The following is a 19,950-nucleotide window of genomic DNA, read 5'->3' on the forward strand; positions in this document are numbered from 1 at the left end:
CGCATGCAGAATTAGAGATTTTGGAAGGTTGTACACAAGAGGAAGCCAAAACAAATCTACAACCACAGGGGTATGTATAAAATACAGCCCTAATTAGAGGGTTAAACAGGTTTATGGAGAATTCAGGGAAAGAGGAATCCAAGAGAATGTTGCAACTGCATGCGCTATGGCAGAGAGGTGATGTGACAGATGCAAGAAGACTTGAATTTTAGACCGATTAAATAGGGTGGCACATTACTGCAAATATTATGGGATAGCTTCAAATTATGGACAAGATTATCTTTGTGGTCACAGAACAACATTTTGGTGTCTGGCAAGACAAAACTGGTTGGTTCTGACTAGCACACAAATTCATTTATCACAGACTGTGTAAACCTGAATGTCAGAAGTGATGGTGATAAATCAAAGACAAAGGTCAAGTTAGAGTCTGTTTAACAGACAAGTGAAACTTCTTTTTGGTCAGGACTGCAAGGGGTTCAATATTCCTTTGTAATGCACCCAAATACACCAAACTTATTTACTTCTGTTTGAACTGTAAAAACATGAGTCATCACTCCCTTCAGAAAATGTCTGTAGATCCTGCCTCCTCTTCTAATCCTGCCTCATAGCCTCCATACCCACAAAGCCAGCTGTGAACAAGTTACTGACATTCATGTCATTCTCCTCAAACCTTGGTTCTGAAGCCCTGATAAGGTTAGGAAAATGTCAGCACCAGATGCCCTCAGGGATGACCATCGACACCTTCAGGAATCCCAATCCAATACCCGCATCCCACAAGCTAGTCTCGATGGGAGGCCTTTGGCTGCCAGCAATTTGCTGGTCTGCTGCAGTGGTCTTCTACCCTATAGGGCCCCCTCACCCATTTCTCCTACTTGGTGGGATAAGGGTTTGGGAGGATGATGCTCTCCTGCTCAGTGCCCACGTGCTGATCCACTGCTCCCCCAAATCATGCAACATCCACGGACTGGACTGTCAAGCATGGGCACTGCCATCTTCGGCAAGAACCTCGGAGTTCGGATGGGGGGGAAAAACCAGCCGGTTACATTCTACAGGCCATTTAAACCTGGACAGGGCGGATAAGCATGACATCCAAGCAGTAGGACAATGCAGAGGAACACTGGACGAAGCATCTCTGCTCCTGTGCAGTGCACGACGGCATCAGTGCTGCATTTGCAGCAGCCACAGCATTGTTGCCATTTTTACAAGCAGATGCAAAAATGAACTTTGTGGAATAGGTTGCAGAACATCAAACAAATTGGATTTCTGCCTCAATTAACCCCCCACACTCCTACCCAAGCTCATCACCCCAGGACTGGAAGTCCTTTTAGGGCGACACAGTTGGCATAGCACAACGGTTTCACAGTGCCAGTGATCGGGACGGACTGGGGTTCAAGTACCACACTGTCTGCATGGGTTTTCTCTGGGGGCTCCAATTTCTTCCCACCCTTCAAAATGTACTGGGGTGTAGGTTAAGGGGCATAAATTGGGCATCACGGACTTGTGGGCCAAAATGGCCTGTTGCTGTACTGTATGTATAAATTAAAAAAAAACATTTTGCCAAACTAGCAGCCAGATTAGAAACCTCTTCTGTGTAGCGTACAAATCAAAATGCCTGTTTGCCAAACTACATAATTACCTTTGTAACAAAATAATAGCAGCCATAGAAAGGTATTAGTGAGCTGTGAAAAGGTACGTTGAAAATCAAGTTAACAGAACAGGCAACACTGGCAAAAATATTGTATATTTTGGTGTACAAGTTGAGTCATGAAACCCAAAAAATCTCTCAAAAAATGAGGGTTGACTTATACGCCAGATGTATTTTTGAGACCTCAAAATCCAATCCGTGCTGATCCAATGTACAAGCTGACCCTTGATAAACCAATTTTGCATTCAACTCGACCCTTGAAAAACCAAAAAACCCAACTGCAACAGATCTTCATTGATGTTTTTATTGAAAACAACTCAATTAGCACCTTTCAAATCACTATCATTGTCTGAAAACACATTTAGAACCCTTCAAAATCCCTCTCGCAATCATCATCCGAAGTAGAGATGGCAGCAAGCACATCCATTCTCTCAATGTTTAAACAGTCATCACATGGGTCGATGTCTGAATCTGATGAGGTGGTTTCAGCTTCGTCATCAGTGTCCCACAATAAATGATCTTCCATGCCATCAATTGCACAAGAGATACCACACTTTTTAAAGGATTATTAGTTTTTACTTTAATTTTATCCCATGCCTTGAAGTTGCACAGCATATCAAGTGATGCAGAATGCATTGCCCCACCTTCTGTAAACCAATTCTCTGCACTCGACATCCACGTATTCCATTCCTCGTGCACATGGTCTTTGAATGGCTTGTTCAAGCAGACATCAAGAGGTTGCAGTATAAACGTCAAACCATCTGGGAGAACGGCTACATCAGTATTATGTAGTGCTAATCTTCTTTTGGTGTTCTCAGTTAAGTGGCTACAAAACATATCCCAGACCAGCAAGCTGTGTTCTTTGTGTAAACCGCCTGGATGCCTGTTCCACACATTGTCTACCCATAGTTTTACACCATTTTCATCCAAGCTTTTTCACCGAAATATACAAAAATACCTCCAAGGAATTTAATTTTTGGCTTAATTTTGCATTTGAAGATTACCATGGGTCCTGTTGGCCATGCATGATGACACCACGGTAAACCTGGTTGTTTGCACAGTTTCAACAACCTTCCATTCCACTGTCCTATTGCCTATAATGGCAAAATTCATGGGGGTTTCGTCCATGTTTCAATATTTGCCAGTGCAAATTGGTGTTTCTGCTGCTTCCGTAAAATAAACTGGTGAAAACTTACAACTTTATGATCAAGATCTTTCAGTACAAGTTTTGTTTTTTGGCATTATACCAGATTTTTCCTGTTCATGAAACAAAATCATCACTGAGATCTGGGCGTGACTTGGGCCACTGCAGTGCAAATGTTCTTTCTTTATTTCAGCTGACTATGTAGCAATCTTGCCTCTGTTCACCTACCCATTCATACGTGATTTTCCAACTCTGGCCAACAAGTGATTCCTTTTCTCACAGAAAATCCTCCAATCTCTTACCAGCTTTTCTTGCTCATCAAATTTTTTTGCAGCGGTCCAGTTATTGGTTTTCTTGGCCATTTTATCACTTTCAACTTAAAGCTCACTTCATATTTTCATCCTGTGCTGCATTTTGTCAATGGACCCTCCAAGATAGCAATCAGCTCCAGCCAATGCCCAACAGATCAATCCATATGATCTATAATGGGGGGGGGGGGAGGAGTCCTCGGTCAACGTATACACTGACCGGTCAATCCCATATTGGGCATTGTGAGCTTGGGGGAGGGGTGGCCCTTATACGCTGCTTAACGGTGCATGTCAGGCAGCCAGAAACTTGGGGTCGACATGTGCCAGATATATCATAAAACCCTTAAAATGAGGCTGAAAGGGAAGAGGCGGAGTCGACTTATACAGCAACATATTTTTTCTTCTTTGGCTTGGCTTCGCGGACGAAGATTTATGGAGGGGTAATGTCCACGTCAGCTGCAGGCTCGTTTGTGGCTGACAAGTCCGATGCGGGACAGGCAGACACGGTTGCAGCGGTTGCAAGGGAAAATTGGTTGGTTGGGGTTGGGTGTTTCCTCCTTTGTCTTTTGTCAGTGAGGAGGGCTCTGCGGTCTTCTTCAAAGGAGGTTGCTGTATATAAGATTATTAAATGTGCATGTCATAAATTACAAGCTAATCCATGTCACCAATAGTAATCTCTGACTGCAATATCAATTTAGGAAAGGAGGAAATTCAGAATCAATAAATCATTCTCAATGATGCTACCATAGGGAAGTGTTGTTTCAAGACTGAGAAATGAATAGAAGGCATTCAAAACAAAAAATTCAAGGTGAATGTAAGTGATCGCTCATTTTATATACTCACCTCTCCCATGCTCCGCCCTTCTAATGCCAGTGCTTGAAAGTCATGATTCAGTTCATCCATGGACCGTACCTAAAAAAGCCCAAAACAACAGCAATAAGAATCAGAACTAAACCACAGACTTTGAGTCTGGCACACTAAAAATTAGCCAACTTTTGAAATGGAATGGCACTTTCAGTTAAAAGTAAAAGAACTGCTGTAGAAGATTGGGTTTAAAAATGGGTTGCACCAAATTATTCCTTTATAATAATGAATTATTCAGAAAAATCGCAGCTCCAGTGATTTAAAAGAATGCCCAGTATCCATCACACAACCCAATGTCATATCCATATTCCTTGTGTTCCAAACAAGAGAGATTTAACTTCCCTCCACCCCCCCCCCCCGCCCCCCAATATTCATCGGTTATCAGGCCTTTGTGCTTGAGCTTTAAACCATTGCATTTTATGCCTTTGGGAGATGTTTAGCCTCTGCACATTGCCTCCCCACCTCATACGCCAAGATGCGAATGCCAGCAATACGGGAAAAGAATTTTATGCCCAGTATTGCTCTTCAGCTAAATGGAGGAATTTTTAGAACATGGCACTCAAGGCAAATTATCAGAACATTGTGATTAGAAACAGGAGACTGCTAATTGCCTCCATCATCTAAATGGCCTTTTCTCATCTTTGGCAGGTTATATTTTCAATCGCGTGTAAAACATGACAGGCAATGAGAAAACGCTGTCCCATGCAGGTAAAACTCTGAATCAAACAAACTGAGGCAATTTGGGGAGGCACAGTTAGCACAATGCTGTTACCATGCCAGCAATCAGGACCAGGTTCAAATCCCATGCTGTCTGTAAAAAGTCTGTACATTCTCCCCAAGTCTGCGTGGGTTTTCCCCAGGGGCTCCACTTTCCTCCCACCTTTCAAAATGTACCAGGATTGTAGGTTAATTGGATTTAAATAGGTGACTCAAGCTCATGTGCTGAAAGGGCCTGTTACCATACTATATGTATAAACTCAATTTTTTTTAAACCATGTTGCACAAAACTTTGAATTGTAGGGAAATAAATGGATTCCACCCAAAGAAATTTTGCCTTTGAAACAATGAATTGCTTGGGCATTCAGGAAGATTGATAGACTGAATGCTCATAATATACCCTCCACGACATGTAATTAGTTTGGCAGTGGAGAGAGTGAAGAGCATCAAGTTCCTAGAGTCCATTTAAGCAATCTATCCTGGACACACATCTCCTCACTTGTCATGAAGATGCGACAGCGGTTCCTTAGAAGGTGGAGGCTACCGCCCACCATTCTATCAACTTTCTACGAGCTCTATTGAGAGCATCCTGGCTGGCTGATTCACAGTAGTTGCTGGAGAGCATCGGTTTGGAGGTCAATCCACATGACTATAAAAGCGGTAGAGAGGATCACTGGGATCTCCCTCCCCTCCATTTACTGGGATTGTTGTTTAAAGAGGGCTCGTAAAATCAGGGAGGACCCCTGCCACCCTGCATGCAGCATCTCCATGCTGCTCCCAACGAGAAAGATACAGATTAGGCAGAACCACCAGGCTGAGGAACACCTTCTTCCCATGGATGGTGAGACTCCTGAATGACTGTAAAACTACTAAAACAACCCTCTGTGACTCTACTATTTATCAGTAATATTTATTTTAATATGTATCGTTAGTCTACGTGCAGGATTGTGCTGTTCTGCACCATGGACTGGAGAACACTAGGTGCTTTCAAGCTGCAGCACCCGGGTAGCCCTCCTGGGATCCAGGTGTGATTAGTGGGGCAAATGTGCCTCCAGCACCTTTTAAGCTGAGGGGGAATAGCCCCAGTAAATTGCCAATCCGGTAATTTGAGGAGGATCTTGCCCCTGCAATGACAAGGCAAGTTACGCATCAAACTAGTCTGTCAGTCTCCATCTCACCGACAATCATGCTCCCCCCCAACCTACGGCAACCAACCCCTCTCCTCTCCCGCTGATCGTGGTGCCCCCTGACATCGACCTCACTCCCCCCCCAATTGTGACCCTGTCTTATCCCCTCGCGGCAGTGACCACTCACCCCCTGATCACCGCAGACAGTTCAGCCGGGGTTACCCTGTGACACCAGCGCGCAAGCACCTACATCATAGGAATAATCACATCTGCCATTTTGCAGTCAACTCGCCAGTTGATGCATCCTGGTTCAGTTTAACTGGGCTCCCTGACTATCTCAGAGGTAGGGCAGGGACCTGTTTGACTTTGGACGACCTTTCAAGCTGCCTCATGAGTGGGGCACTAACCAGGCAAATTACCCAGTTAACCTCATTTTACAAAGCAGATTGAAAGCACCTACTGTTTCATCAGGTTGCACTGGCACAATCAGATGACAAATAAACTTCTACTTGAATATACCAACGGAGTGGAAAAGGGGGAGGGCAGCATTATGCTTTTGTTTTCTAGAAAAATAGTATCGTAAATTTTCATGTATAATGCAAAAAAATTTCCCCTTTATCCCCACAAAAATAGATGGGGGGGGTCGCATTATACACGAGAGTCAAAAAAAAAATTAATTTCTGCAGGCAGGCGGAAGGGCGAATGGTAGGTGGCAGCACGACTCAGGAGGGAGGGCGGGCGGAGAGACGCCAGCGCGACTCAGGAGGCCGGGCGGGCGAGCAGAGAGGCGCCAGCGCGACTCAAGAGGCCGGGTGGAGAGACGCCAGCGCAACTCAGGAGGCCGGGCGGAGAGACTACATTAGCAAAGTGAAAACAGTGAACACCAGAACAGGATGAACTACTCAAACTGGGGCCCTCAGACTATTTATACGACAAGACTCCAGTTTGAGGGTGTGATCATGCGAAGGACCTAGTCAGACGTGGGTTGGAAGAGCTCTCCATGACGATTGATTAAAAGACTGATTTCAAGTCATCAAATCAAAAAATGTCATACGTTTTAAAAAAAAAATGATGGGCAAGAAGAACAAGACCCAGAAAAATAAAACTGAAGCTTAAAAATTACCAAAATCGTCCACAGGAAGTTAATAAGGGAGCTGCCGCCATGATGTCAGAACAAAGAGGTGGAGGAGTGGCACAGGATTTCCCACCCAAAAAAAATGAAGGTTCTGTGTGAATGATTCTCCAAGGTGGAAAATGTACTGAGAGGTTGCAGAGAAAAAAATTAGCAGGGATGGTGATGGCAATTTAAGACCTGACAACTCAGGTGGGCCAGGTTGAAAATGACCTGATAATTACTCAGGAACTAAGGTGCCTGGAGGAAAATACAAAGTGGAAAGGGGATGAACAACTGCTGCTGGACAGAAATCAACCACATCGAAAACTTCAGCAGGAGCTTTCATCATCAATCATTAGGCTGAGAGAAGGGACTGAGGGGAATGATCTGGTGAATTTCTTTGAAGCAGGAATCCCATGAGTCATGGGAGTGGGAAGATTCAAGGAAAAACTACTTATAGAGAGAACTCATTGGGCCCGAGCCCCAGAAAAACACGAACAAAGATCATGGCCAGTCCTGGTAAGATTTCTGAGTTACTGGGATCGGGAAGCAACATTAAGGGCAGCAGTTTATTATGCCTGGGAAAATAATGGCCCAGTCGAGATGGAAGGAGAAAAAGTATTATTCTTTCAAGGCTTAAGTGCTAATGTAGTAAAACACAAAGAGTTTGATGGTGCTAAAAGATAATTAAGAACATGGAATATAAAATACAAGATGCTGTACCCAGTGACGCTTAGGATCAATGTAAAAGAGGGACTCCAAAATCTATAAAACCATAAAGGAGGTAGAGAGATTTTTTTTTTTTTTACAAGAACTATAAAGGTGACCCAAAAATAGATGCCAGAAAGAAAACAGAAAACAAAGATGAAGTGAACTATAAAAGTTAAAAATTGGATAAAAAATAAAATGATAGTTAATACTTTTCATCTATTAATGATTATTTAAAATAATATTTAAAGGTATAAGGAGAGCTCAACAGAGTAAATATTTAGCAAAATAGTAACAGGGCAGAGACTCTGACTTAAGGGGGTTAATGGCACTGGAAAGGGAGAATTTTTATAAAATAGTGCTGAAGGGGTGGTTCTTTCTTGGATAACACCACAGGCTTTTCTCTTGAGCTTCCGAGGTTTTTTTTTAATTTTGTCACCATCCGAGCAGGTGCAATACACGTTTGTTAGGGGGGGGGTGGGGGGGGAAGAATCACTGTACTATATAAATAAGCAAAAGGGTCAAATGAAAGCTGAATATGTACAAATGTAAATGTGAATAGAACATTAAAATTTATTACAGTACAACTCCGATTATCAGAAATGGTCAGGACTGGGCCTATTTCGGATAAAGATTTTTTTTCCCGGAGAACTGGTCATTTTTTTTTTTAAAAACAGCCCAGTAGTTATAGCAAATCACTTGTAACAGTGTTTAAACAACAAACAACAACGCAAGGCATTTTAAGCATTAAAATAATGTTTAATTCTCACCAAAAAATGCTGGCCACGCTGATCACCGATACCTTTCCACCAAGGCCCTGCTTGTGCTAGGAGCCCGTGGTCCACTGCTACTGGGGGGTTTTGACGTCCCTGGTCAGTTTGGCTCCAAAATTTTCAGATAAGTAAGGATTTCTGATTTGTTTCAGATATCCTCATTTATCCAAATTTTTTTTTTTAAATTTCGGATAACTGAAGATTTTAGAGAATTCGATTTTGGATAATCGGAGCTGTACTGTAGTTATAATATTAACAGGTTAAACAGACCCATAAAGAGGAAGGTTTATGGCACACTTAAAAAATAATTAAAGGCTAGATAAAGTTTTTCTACAGGAAATGCACCTTACAAAATTGGAACATATTAAAAAAGGACTGGGGGCAAGTTATATCCTCCTCTTTTAATTCCAAAGCGAGGTAGGTAGCAACTTTAATTAATAAAAATATACAGCTGTTGATTGAAGAGACATCCAATGACCCAGAGCGAAGGTTTGTAATGGCACGCTGTCAGAAATATGCAGAATCCTGGATACTTAAGATTTATGCACCAAATTTTGTTGATTAATCCTTTATACAAAATGTCTTCTTAAAAACAGTAAAAGATACTGATCAGAGATTTTAATTTTTGCTTGGATCCCATCCTTGCTAAATCAACAAGGACAGTGACAAGGGCAAAAGCTGTTCTATCTTTTATGAAATATTTAAACCTGATAGATGTATGGAGACAGTCACACCCCATGGTGAGAGACTATACATTCCACTCAAAGGTTCATGACTCCTATACAAGAATAGATTTATTTTTAATTGTATGACTGAGAAACAGAGTGGCTGAAACAGAATATCGAGCGAGATTATTTTCTAATCACACACCTCTGACTTTAACTATAACGGTGCCCAAAAAGCAAGAAAGTATATAAAAATGGCTTCCTGAGAAGGACAGATTTCTGTAATTTCATGAAGGAACAAAGAATTGTTTGAAACAAATCAGCCCTCTTCTAATGAGTTTCCAAGTATGGGATATACTCAAAGCCTATTTGAGGGGACAGATAATTTCATATACAAAAAAAAAAGGAATATATGGCAGAGGTCAATGCCTGGAGAAAGAGAGAACAAAATTAGAAATACAACACTTTATACAAACAAATAGATTAGAAAAAACTATTTTGAAGTCAAAACAGAAGTACTATGAATTGGGAGAAAGATATATCAAGGATGATAAATGCAATTCAAACAGAGCCTGACAAATTAACATACAATCAGAAGGAAATCAATGAAACTTTAAAACAATATATGAAGCTATACAAATCAGAAGTGATGGGGGATTTTACTGAGATAGACAAATTTCTCTCGGTAAGTGAACTGTCAAAATTGGAAGTTAGAGATACGGTGGATTAAATTGCCCCTTCTTAAAGAGACTGAAAAAGCTTTGAATAAATTACAGGGAAATACATCACCTGGAGAAGATGATTTCCCGCTCGAGTTTTTTAGACAATTTAAAGATGTGTTGGACTGGGTGATTGAAACTAAGACTCTTCTGGAATCCTTCAACAGCTATTATTATGGTATTACCAAAAAAAGAGATCTGCTAAAACAATCCTCATATTGACCTATCTCCTTACTAAAATATTACAAAATTTTGGCAAAATCACTAACCAACAGACTAGGGCAATATCTACCAAAATTGATAGATTCGGACCTGGAGGGCTTTGTTAAAAACTCTCTGCAGGTAATTTGAGCAGACTATTTAATAAAATTCATCTGGCTAAGTCTAAAGAGAATCAAAGTATATTCCTAGATGTAGAAAAGACATTTGATAAACTAGAGTAGCCATTCTTATTTAAAGTACTAGAAAAATTTGTAATGGGGCAAACATTTATTCACTGGATAAAAACTCTCCAGCATAAATGACAGGTTAAAATTATAACCAATGGCCAAATGTCGATGTTTCCTTTGAGTAGATCTAGCAGATGTGTCTCCAGGCCTCTGCTTTGGTGATTGAAACATTAGCAGAAATTATAAGGAGAGTTTCAGATATAAAGGGATTCAGAGTTGGCCAGGAGGAGCATAAAATCAACCTAGTTGCAGATGTGTTGTTAGACTTTGGCCAAACTACAGACCACACTGGAAAAATATGAGAGAGTTTCAAGTTACAAAATTAATTTGGAAAAAAGTGAAATTGTGTCCAATATAAAGCATTTTGACTATGAAAGATATAAAAAAAAACAAGTTTAAATGGAAACTGGATGGAAATAAATAAATGGTAGATAATAACCTACAAAATTTGTATCAACTTAATATCTCCCACTGCTTGGAAAGATAGAGGAGGATTTAAAAAGACAAAGACCTCCTATTACTTTAATTCGAAGGTTTTAATTTTGTGAAAATAAAAATGTTGCCAAGACAGCAATACCTCTTTCGATCATTGCCTATTTCATTGCCTAAGAATCTTTTTAGGATACAATGGTAATATAAGACAATTTTTTTTTAATAATAAAGTACCTAGGATCTCCATGGATAAAATGACATGGGAATATTGGTTGGAAGGATGAATATTTCCAGCTTTTAAAATATATTATTTGGCAGCCCAGGCGGGGTTCCTCCCATCCTTTTTCAAAGAACTCTCCCTCATGGATCCAAATGGGACTACATACAATGGGAGAGGGTGCAGCGAAGGATTTCATTTATAAATGGAATGTCAAATTATTAACAAAAAACTCCATTACAATTTATGATTAAAATTTGGCATGAGATTAATGAATATTGGGGGGGGAATGGTGATATCACCAAAAGCAACACTGTGCCAGAATGAACTATTGCCCATGAACTTGAGCAATAGAATTTTAAATGTTTGGCATGAGAAAGGAATTAAACATATTGAAGATAGCTATGAAAAAGGCCTACTTATGTTCTTTGGACAACTAAAATAGAAACTTCCACTGCTTTCTTCAGCTGAAGTTATTCTTTTGAGTCATAGGATATGCATGTTGGCTCCAGCCTCAAGCAATGAAGTGGAGGGGATGCTTTGACTGAGAGATGCATCTAAATTCATAACTAGGATATATTCTGCTTTCCAAAGTGAAAGTGTTAAGCCAGGGCCACAAAGATCGAGAGAGGTGTGTGAGTTGGATCTGAGTGGACCAGAGGAATGCTGGTCTGATTGGTGTTTGGACAGTATGACATCAACAATCAATGCGAGATATGGATTGGTTCAATATAATTTGCTATACCAATTATATCTTACACCACAAAAACTATACAAATCAAAATCTGAAATGTGCTTGCGGTGTGGCATTGAAATTGGAACCTTCTTACACTCTACATGGTCATGTGTGAAGGTAAGACCATTCTGGCATGATATCGCTAAACACAAACAAGAATAATAGGAGTGACCTTCACAACGACCAAGAGCTGTACCTTCTGGGAAACTTTATGGGCGTGAACAATAAATTGACTAAATGTCAAATTTGTTTTTGTTAAGGTAGCCGTAGCTGTGGCCAAGAAGTATACAGCAATCACATGGAAGTCTGACTCTTCCCTACTTATTGCTGAATGGGCCGTTGAGATGCGTAGTTGTATGCCTATGGAGAAAATCACTTACAACTTTAAAAATAAATATAGCACAATTGTAAACTTGATCCTTCAATGCATGTAAAGATGTGAAATTTCAGAAAAAGAAATATGAAAAAAATTAAGAGCTGTGATGAGGTGAAAAAATACATTTTTGTATTTATGGGTGGGGGAGGGAAGGAGAGGATTTTTTTTCTTTTGTTAGTTAACATTTAATATGTATTTGAAATGTATAAAAGTTTAACAGTTGTATTAATATATTTATGGTAAAAATATTTTTTAAATTCCAGTTTATCCAAGTTGGCTAAATACACACAGGGAGTGAAACAATTTGTGCAAACAAGTCAACAATACTAGCTTATGCAAGGAACAATTTAGTCGACTGTTGCACATTCTATAATGTGATGGCGAATGGAGTATTCCACCAGGTTGATTATCTGAAATCGGATTCTCCAAAATCTTCATTTATCCAAATTTTGTTTTAATTTTGGATAAATGAGGATATCCAAAACAAATGAAAAATCCCTATTTACCCCCCCAAATTTTTTTTTAGCCAAACTGGCCCTCAAAGGTTGGGAAAAAATTCACTTGACATGAAATTAGAACGATTGTCCTCATTTCAGGTAACTCCACTCCCCTCTCTCTTTCCATTTCTTCTTTAACTTTGCCTATGAGCTTTCCCTCCAATTCTCCCTCTCAAACTGCGTGCCAATTTCCCAGCCACAAGTGGTCGGAAGAATCCCTTTTCTGGGCATCATCAAGGAGAGCGGCCTCCCAGGCAGGAGTGGGATCTTGGGCTCAGTGGTATTCCCTTCCATCCCCTTCCTTCTCTGCACCCTGTAGCTTCTGACACCAACTCTAAACCATCCCCTCAGCCTAATAATGCACACCAGACTCCCCAGTGTGTATGTGCGGTAGGCCGAGGGAAGGATTTGGAATCAAGTCTTGGGCGTCTGGAGCTCTAGTGACCGGTGAGGCAGAAGCCCGCTGACTCATCATTGAGTGTCCCACAAGCTCAAGAAGCCTCCCCTGGGATCAGTAACAGCGGTAAGGACAAGTTGGGAGGTCTCAGTGATTGGCAGCAGGGTTCCAGCCAGCATTTGTTTGGTGAGAATTAAACATTTTAATGCTTAAAATGCCTTCCCTTGTTGTTTATTGTTGTTTAAACATTTATACAAGTGATTTGCTGTTGCTACTGGGCTGTTTTTTTTAAATTACCAGTTATCCAAAAAACATTTATCCGACATAGGACAGGTTCCAACCATTTTGGATAATCAGAATTGCACTGTACATAAAATGTTGGAAATACTCAGCTGTGTGGGCAGCACAGCCAAAGACAGAACCAGTTTAATATTCTAGATCAATAACTTTTCAATTAGATTTCCCCTCAATTAATTAAAATGTTGTGTTTTCCTCTCTCCAGAGCTGTGGTCCTAACTCCAGCAGTTTTTTTTTGTTTCTGATACAATTTTTCTTCTTTCCTTTTTTAAGAATGTTATACATCACTTAAAAATTGTTTTCAGAAAGAAACGTGTCAATAAAAATGCTCATGATGCACAAAAAGGGGCTTCTGAAAGGCCCAGGAAAAAAATCCACATGACAAAATACCTTCATTAAGGTATGAGCAAAATGTGGCCTGGAGCCTGGTCATCTTTATCTTTGCACAGCACCTGCTTACATTTTGCTCATGCCATCAAGGGTTCAAAAACCCAAAACATTGGTTATGTATCTTTATCTTTGCTATACAAAGTACACTGTTTGACTTGCTGAGTTTCTTGCACATTGTTTTACTGTAACCACAGTGCCTGTAGACGTTTGCATTTTACTGCCGGATAAGTGTATTTTCTGGTTGCTCTTACAAAGCGCAATACATTTGCATTAAGAATAAACAGGTTAAATAGTAAATATAGAAAAAAAATTAGCAATGAAGGAAGATACAACTAAAAGAAGAGAATTGGCGGATAAAAAAATAAAATATGAAACATTACAAACATATAAGGTAGAGAAGAATATAATGAAGACAAAACAAATATTATGAACTGGGTGAAAAAACGCACAAAATCCTAGCATGGCAGCTTAAGACAGAAGAAGCTAAGAAAATGGTATTGGCATCAAGGAAAAAAGACAAACAAATTACATATAATCCAAAAGAAATTAAGGAAAACTTTAGAGAATTCTATGAACAATTATACCGAACTGAAAACGAAGGGAAAGAAGGGAAAATAGATGAATTTTTGACTAAAATTGAACTACCAAAACTACAAATAGAGGAACAAAATAAATTAACAGAACCATTTGGAACAGTAGAAATACAAGAGATAATAAAAAAATTACCAAATAATAAGACACCAGGAGAGGATGGATTTCCAATAGAATTCTACAAAACATTTAAAGACTTATTAATTCCGCCCCTCCTGGATGTAATCAACCAGATTGATGAAACACAAAGCTTACCAGATTCATGTAAAACAGCAATAATTACAGTAATACTAAAACAAGGGAAAGATCCACTCTCACCAGCGTCATATAGACCAATATCTTTACTAAACACAGATTATAAGATAATAGCTAAACTATTAGCAAACAGATTGGCAGAGCAGGTACCAAAAATGGTAAATTTAGACCAAACTGGATTTATCAAAAAAAGACGCACAACAGACAATATTTGTAAATTTATTAACTTAATTCATGCAGTAGAAGGAAATAAAGCACCTGCAGTAGCAGTTGCTTTAGATGCAGAGAAGGCCTTCGACAGAGTAGAATGGAATTATTTGTTCAAAGTATTGCAAAAATTCAGTTTACCGGAGAAGTATATTAATTGGATTAAAGCATTATATAAGGGACCGTTAGCGAAAGTGACAGTAAATGGACATGTATCAAAGCAATTTAACTTAAGCAGGTCAACGCGGCAGGGATGCCCACTATCACCTTTATTGTTTGCGTTAGCTATAGAACCACTAGCAGAATTGATAAGAATAGATAATAATATAAAAGGAATAAAAATAAAAGACAAGGAATATAAAATCAGTCTATTTGCGATGATGTTATAGTGTACTTAACAGAACCAGAACTATCAATAAAGAATTATATAAGAAATTGAAGGAATATGGAGAAGTGTCGGGTTACAAGATAAACGTAAATAAAAGTGAAGCAATGCCTATGAATAATGCGGATTTCTCAAAATTTAAGAAGGAATCTCCATTTAGATGGCAAATGCAGGCAATAAGATACCTAGGTGTACAAATAAACAAAAATCTCGGCCAATTATATAAACTCAATTATTATCCACTAATGAAAAAATTACAGGACGATTTAGAGCATTGGAAAGATTTACCACTAACACTAATAGGAAGGATAAACTGTATTAAAATGAACATTTTTCCAAGGATATTATACTTATTTCAGGCATTGCCAATGCAACTGACAGAAAAATTCTTCAAAGAATTAAAGAAAATAATAAGGAAATTTTTATGGAGAGGGGGGAAACCGAGGATAGCACTAGATAAATTAACAGAATGGTATAAACAAGGAGGCTTACAATTGCCAAACTTTAAAAATTATTATAGAGCCGCACAATTAAGATACCTATCAGATTTTTATCAAACAAGGGAAAAACCAGACTGGATGAGATTAGAATTAGATAAAATAGGGGAAAAGATACCTGAACACATATTATATAAATGGGATGAAAAATTGGTACAACATAGAACTTCTCCAGTATTACATCATCTCCTCAATATTTGGAAGAAGATTCATGTAGAAAGAAATAAAACAAATTATCAATTACCAAAACTAATATTGACGCAAAATAAGTTACTCCCTTTTACAATAGATAACCTTTCCTTTAGAGAATGGGAAAAAAAGGGATTAAAAGAATAGAAAATTGTTTTTCAGGAAGTAGATTCTTATCCTTTGAACAAATGAGAGATAAGTACAATATAACTGGAGATACAGCGCTGGCATATTACCAACTGAGATCCTACTTGAAGGATAAATTAGGAAGCAATTTGAGTTTGCCAGAGGGAAGTAACCTTGAATATGTGATTACAGATACAATGTTAATCAAAAGATTTATAACAAATATGTATATTAAACTGCAAGAAAAGGAGAATGAGGAAACAAATGGTAAAACTAAACAAAAATGGGAACAAGAGTTAAATATAAAGATAAAAAAGGAAACATGGGAGAAATTATGTTCTGGAACGATGAGAAATACAATAAATACGAGGCTACGTATGATACAATATAACTGGTTAAATAGACTATACATTACACCTCAAAAGTTAAATAAATGGGATCCAACAGTATCTGATAGATGTTTTCGATGTAAAAAAGAAATGGGAACAACAATTCATGCAATCTGGACATGTGAGAAAGTAGAAAAATTTTGGGATGATCTCAATCAGATATTAAATAAAATAACAGAAAACAATATACCAAAGAATCCAGAGATCTTTCTCCTAAGTAACATAAAAGACAAAGAATTTGGAATTGATTTGGAGGATGCACAAAAAAGATTTGTTAAGATAGCTCTAGCCGTAGCAAAAAAATGTTTTATGTCAACTTGGAAATTGGAAGATAATCTGAAAATACAACAATGGTATATAGAAATGAATAAATGTATTCCATTAGAAAAAATTACATATAGTTTAAGAAATAATATTGAAATATTCGAACAAATATGGGAGCCTTACATTAAATACAATAGCGAAAACCTACCGGGGACAATCATTACCTAAGTTGATGGAAGGAGAAGGAAAGAAAAGAATGGACTCAGTAGAATTTCTGGTGTATTTTTGTTGAATGACAACATAGTCTGACTGGTTTAATGTAACCTAGATTGTATACCTAAAATGGATGGGAAGGTGGGGGGGGGGGGGGGGTGGCTTGGGAGGAGGGGGGGGGAGAAAAAGTCACTCTATATGTGTGAAAAAGAAAAAGTGTGTAGCATGGCTAATGTGATTTATGGTGTGAAAAATAAAAAATTTAAAAAAAAAGAATAAACAGGTTAAATGACAAGATAAAACTACTCTTCTATATTTACAATGAACAAACTTCCTTGCATGAATATATACTTTATTTTCAGTCTCATTCTTTGAAAACATTTAACCATTGCTGCATCTGCAGGTTCCTCTCCACCAGAGGCACCCAAAAGATGAACAACAAAATTATAGATAATTAACACCCCACTTCCTTCCACGTTTACTGACCAGGTCGACTCTTATAAGCAGGGATAAGGAGACACTGTAAGAGAGTCACCCCAACATCAAAAATCATTTTATTTAAACAAACTTTATTCAAACAGTTGCTATGACCAAAATATGACCAAGACATTCTGCTGGCTGAAAACTTACTCCCATTTTCAAAGGTTTCAGAAAACTTTAACTTTTACAATTTTAAACATTTTTTTCTATTATTTTATTCTTATTCAAATTTTCTTGCTGGTTGCTTGAATTTCAGGAACCAGGCATTTTACTGTAGTTTTTTTTAAAGCCATTCAAGGGATATGAGGTTCACAGGCTGATTCAGCATTTTATTGCCTTTGGAAAGCAGGTGCTGTAGTTCTCAAGGTGTGGATAAACCCACAAATCTGTTAGGGAGGGTGCTCCAGGATTTTGTCCCATTGCTGAAGAAGGAACAGTTTTACATTTCAAAGTAAGAATGGTATGTAACTTGGAGGTCAGCTTCTAGATGGCAGTATTTCCAATGCTGTTGTGGCCTTGACTTTCTTGTTGGTAGAGTTTGGAAAGTACCAAATAAGGATTGCATCTTGTTAATGCACTACTGTGCATCAGTAGTGGAGTGAATGGATGTGTGGAACTTCATTCATCCATGCACTTAAAATTCAGCTGCTTAGAATTGATCTCACTAATCTTTAGTAGCAGAGTGCAATAAATTAATTTATTCTGATCATAACAGGTCTGAACCATCAATACTGAGGGATAAGCAGCTGAACCCATGAATGTACCAATGTAAATGGGTAACAAATCTTAATACCTTACTTGATAAAACATGCAACAAAATACATGGAGCATAGACTGGTACAAACACAACTGGACAGAAATACATTAAAATCCCCATTATTCAGAATTCCATCAACCAGAAAATCAAACAACTGGAAAAAAAAATAAATCATGGAAATAAATAAATGGGATGAATAGGGCTCGGTAGATGGACCCCGCAAGGGAACGCTGAGATTTTGTTGGACGCGCGCAGGTTTGCCCCACTAAACTAGCAATGCCCCTCAATATGCCCAAATTCTTTTTGAAGTTGCCACTTGCATGGTGGTGAGCCAGATTGTCAGAGCAAGGAAGGTACACTGGGAGCCTGACCGGGACATTTGCACAGAGGTTAGTTGGGTTGCCTTGAAGATAGGAGCAAACATTCAGCGAGTGGAGCGCCCTGGCCGTGCCCCACCCACAGCAGCTGTTTGAATAAAGCCTCTATAAAGTTGTGTTTGAATGAAATGGCAGTGCCCAAGATGATGAGCCGGCCGAAGCCACTCGCCACTGGGGTGACTGTCCCAAAGGATCTCCCTATCCCAGCCAAATAAAGTGTTTATTTTTATTAGTATTAAGTGCGTTATATTAGTACAGCTTTATCTGTAAAGGGGGAGGGGGGGCGATTATGATGTTGGCACGGTTAGTATAGCAGCTAATGCAATGCTGTTACAGCATCAGCGACCGGGGTTCGAATTTAAATGTTGTAAGTTACAGGAATTACTTGATTATAAAGTGAACTTTATGTAAGACAACAGCACTGAATTTTTTTTTTAATTGCTTTACATTTTGCTCTGTCTTTAGTCTTTCAAATGGTGCATTCTTAATGCAAGTGCATTTGGCATTGGAAGAGTGAGTCTCAATCAACCTGAAAAATTTCATTTCCAGCATTCATGATCTCAATAGATGCTGGGATTTTACTATAGTAGTTTTCACCTGAATTCCAGGGATGAGCCTGACTCTCCATGTCACCAAGACAGCACTTGATAAACCTGAATTTAACAGTCATCAAAAAGGGAAAAGACTTCAGTGGCTAGTCAAACCTCATACAAGGGTAAATGGTTTTTACTGGAAATCAACAGTCCAAGCCCAAGAATATCACTACACAAATTCCTCAGATTAGTAACCTCATCTTCAGTTGCTTCATCAGATTACAAGTAGGGATAAGCACTGATGATCAGACAATGAATTCTATTTGCTTCTCACCAAATGAAGCAGACCATGCCTGCATGCCACAAAACCGAGGCAACATTTTGGCCTAGGATGTTAAGTGGCAAGTAACACTCTCCATGAGAAAAATAGCCAAGCAGTTCACTATCCACATGGCAGATGTCAGGAGCTTGATGGAATCCTCTCCAAGCATTGCAGTCACCCTTTCCCATCAGTAATGGACAGTAACTGTATATTCAATCTAGAAACTACACTGTAGTTACTCATCTGCATTCCTCCAACAGCATCATATCAAATCATAATCTCTCCCAACAAGGAAAGCAGATAGCGCCACTATCTGAAGGCTCCCCTCCAAGTCAGGCGCTGTCGTTGGTGTCTTTGCTGCTAGAGGTATATTATTCTGGTTGGGTATAGATCCAGGAATGCCCAAATCAACATTACTCTCTAGGAATACCTTTACCAGAATAATTGTAACAGTTCACGGCAGTGACTCTCACCACATTCTCAGTCAATGAGAGATGGACAAATGCTGGTTTTATCAGCCATATCCTGATGCCAAAAATTAATAAAAACCCCAAGAATTGAGATCACTACTTCACAACTCACTCTGATCCTTATTGCATTTTTAGCAGTTCACAACTTTTAGATCTTTATTCAAAACCTACATTCTCAGTAAATGCACTGGATAAAAATGTTTGAGCTAGCCTACATCTACAGTGGTATGCAAAGGTTTGGACACCCTGGTCAAAATTTGTCACTGTGAATAGCTAAGCGAGTAAAAGATTATTTGATTTCCAAAAGGCATTAATTTAAA

The 19,950-nt window shown here is 38.8% G+C and overlaps 1 protein-coding gene across 14 annotated transcripts in view; it reads right to left on the minus strand.

The window, feature by feature from the left end:
• Window positions 1-19,950, minus strand: part of pum1 (pumilio RNA-binding family member 1) — a 137,000-nt gene that overhangs the window by 55,230 nt on the left and 61,820 nt on the right. For all 14 annotated transcript variants that reach the window (XM_069895305.1, XM_069895317.1, XM_069895316.1 and 11 more), the window contains one exon: window positions 3,941-4,009. In XM_069895305.1, the coding sequence (XP_069751406.1) occupies window positions 3,941-4,009 (69 nt within the window). The remainder of the gene's footprint in view (window positions 1-3,940; window positions 4,010-19,950) is intronic.

This window comes from Narcine bancroftii, chromosome 8, assembly GCF_036971445.1.
Source record: "Narcine bancroftii isolate sNarBan1 chromosome 8, sNarBan1.hap1, whole genome shotgun sequence".
NCBI classification, from domain to species: domain Eukaryota; kingdom Metazoa; phylum Chordata; class Chondrichthyes; order Torpediniformes; family Narcinidae; genus Narcine; species Narcine bancroftii.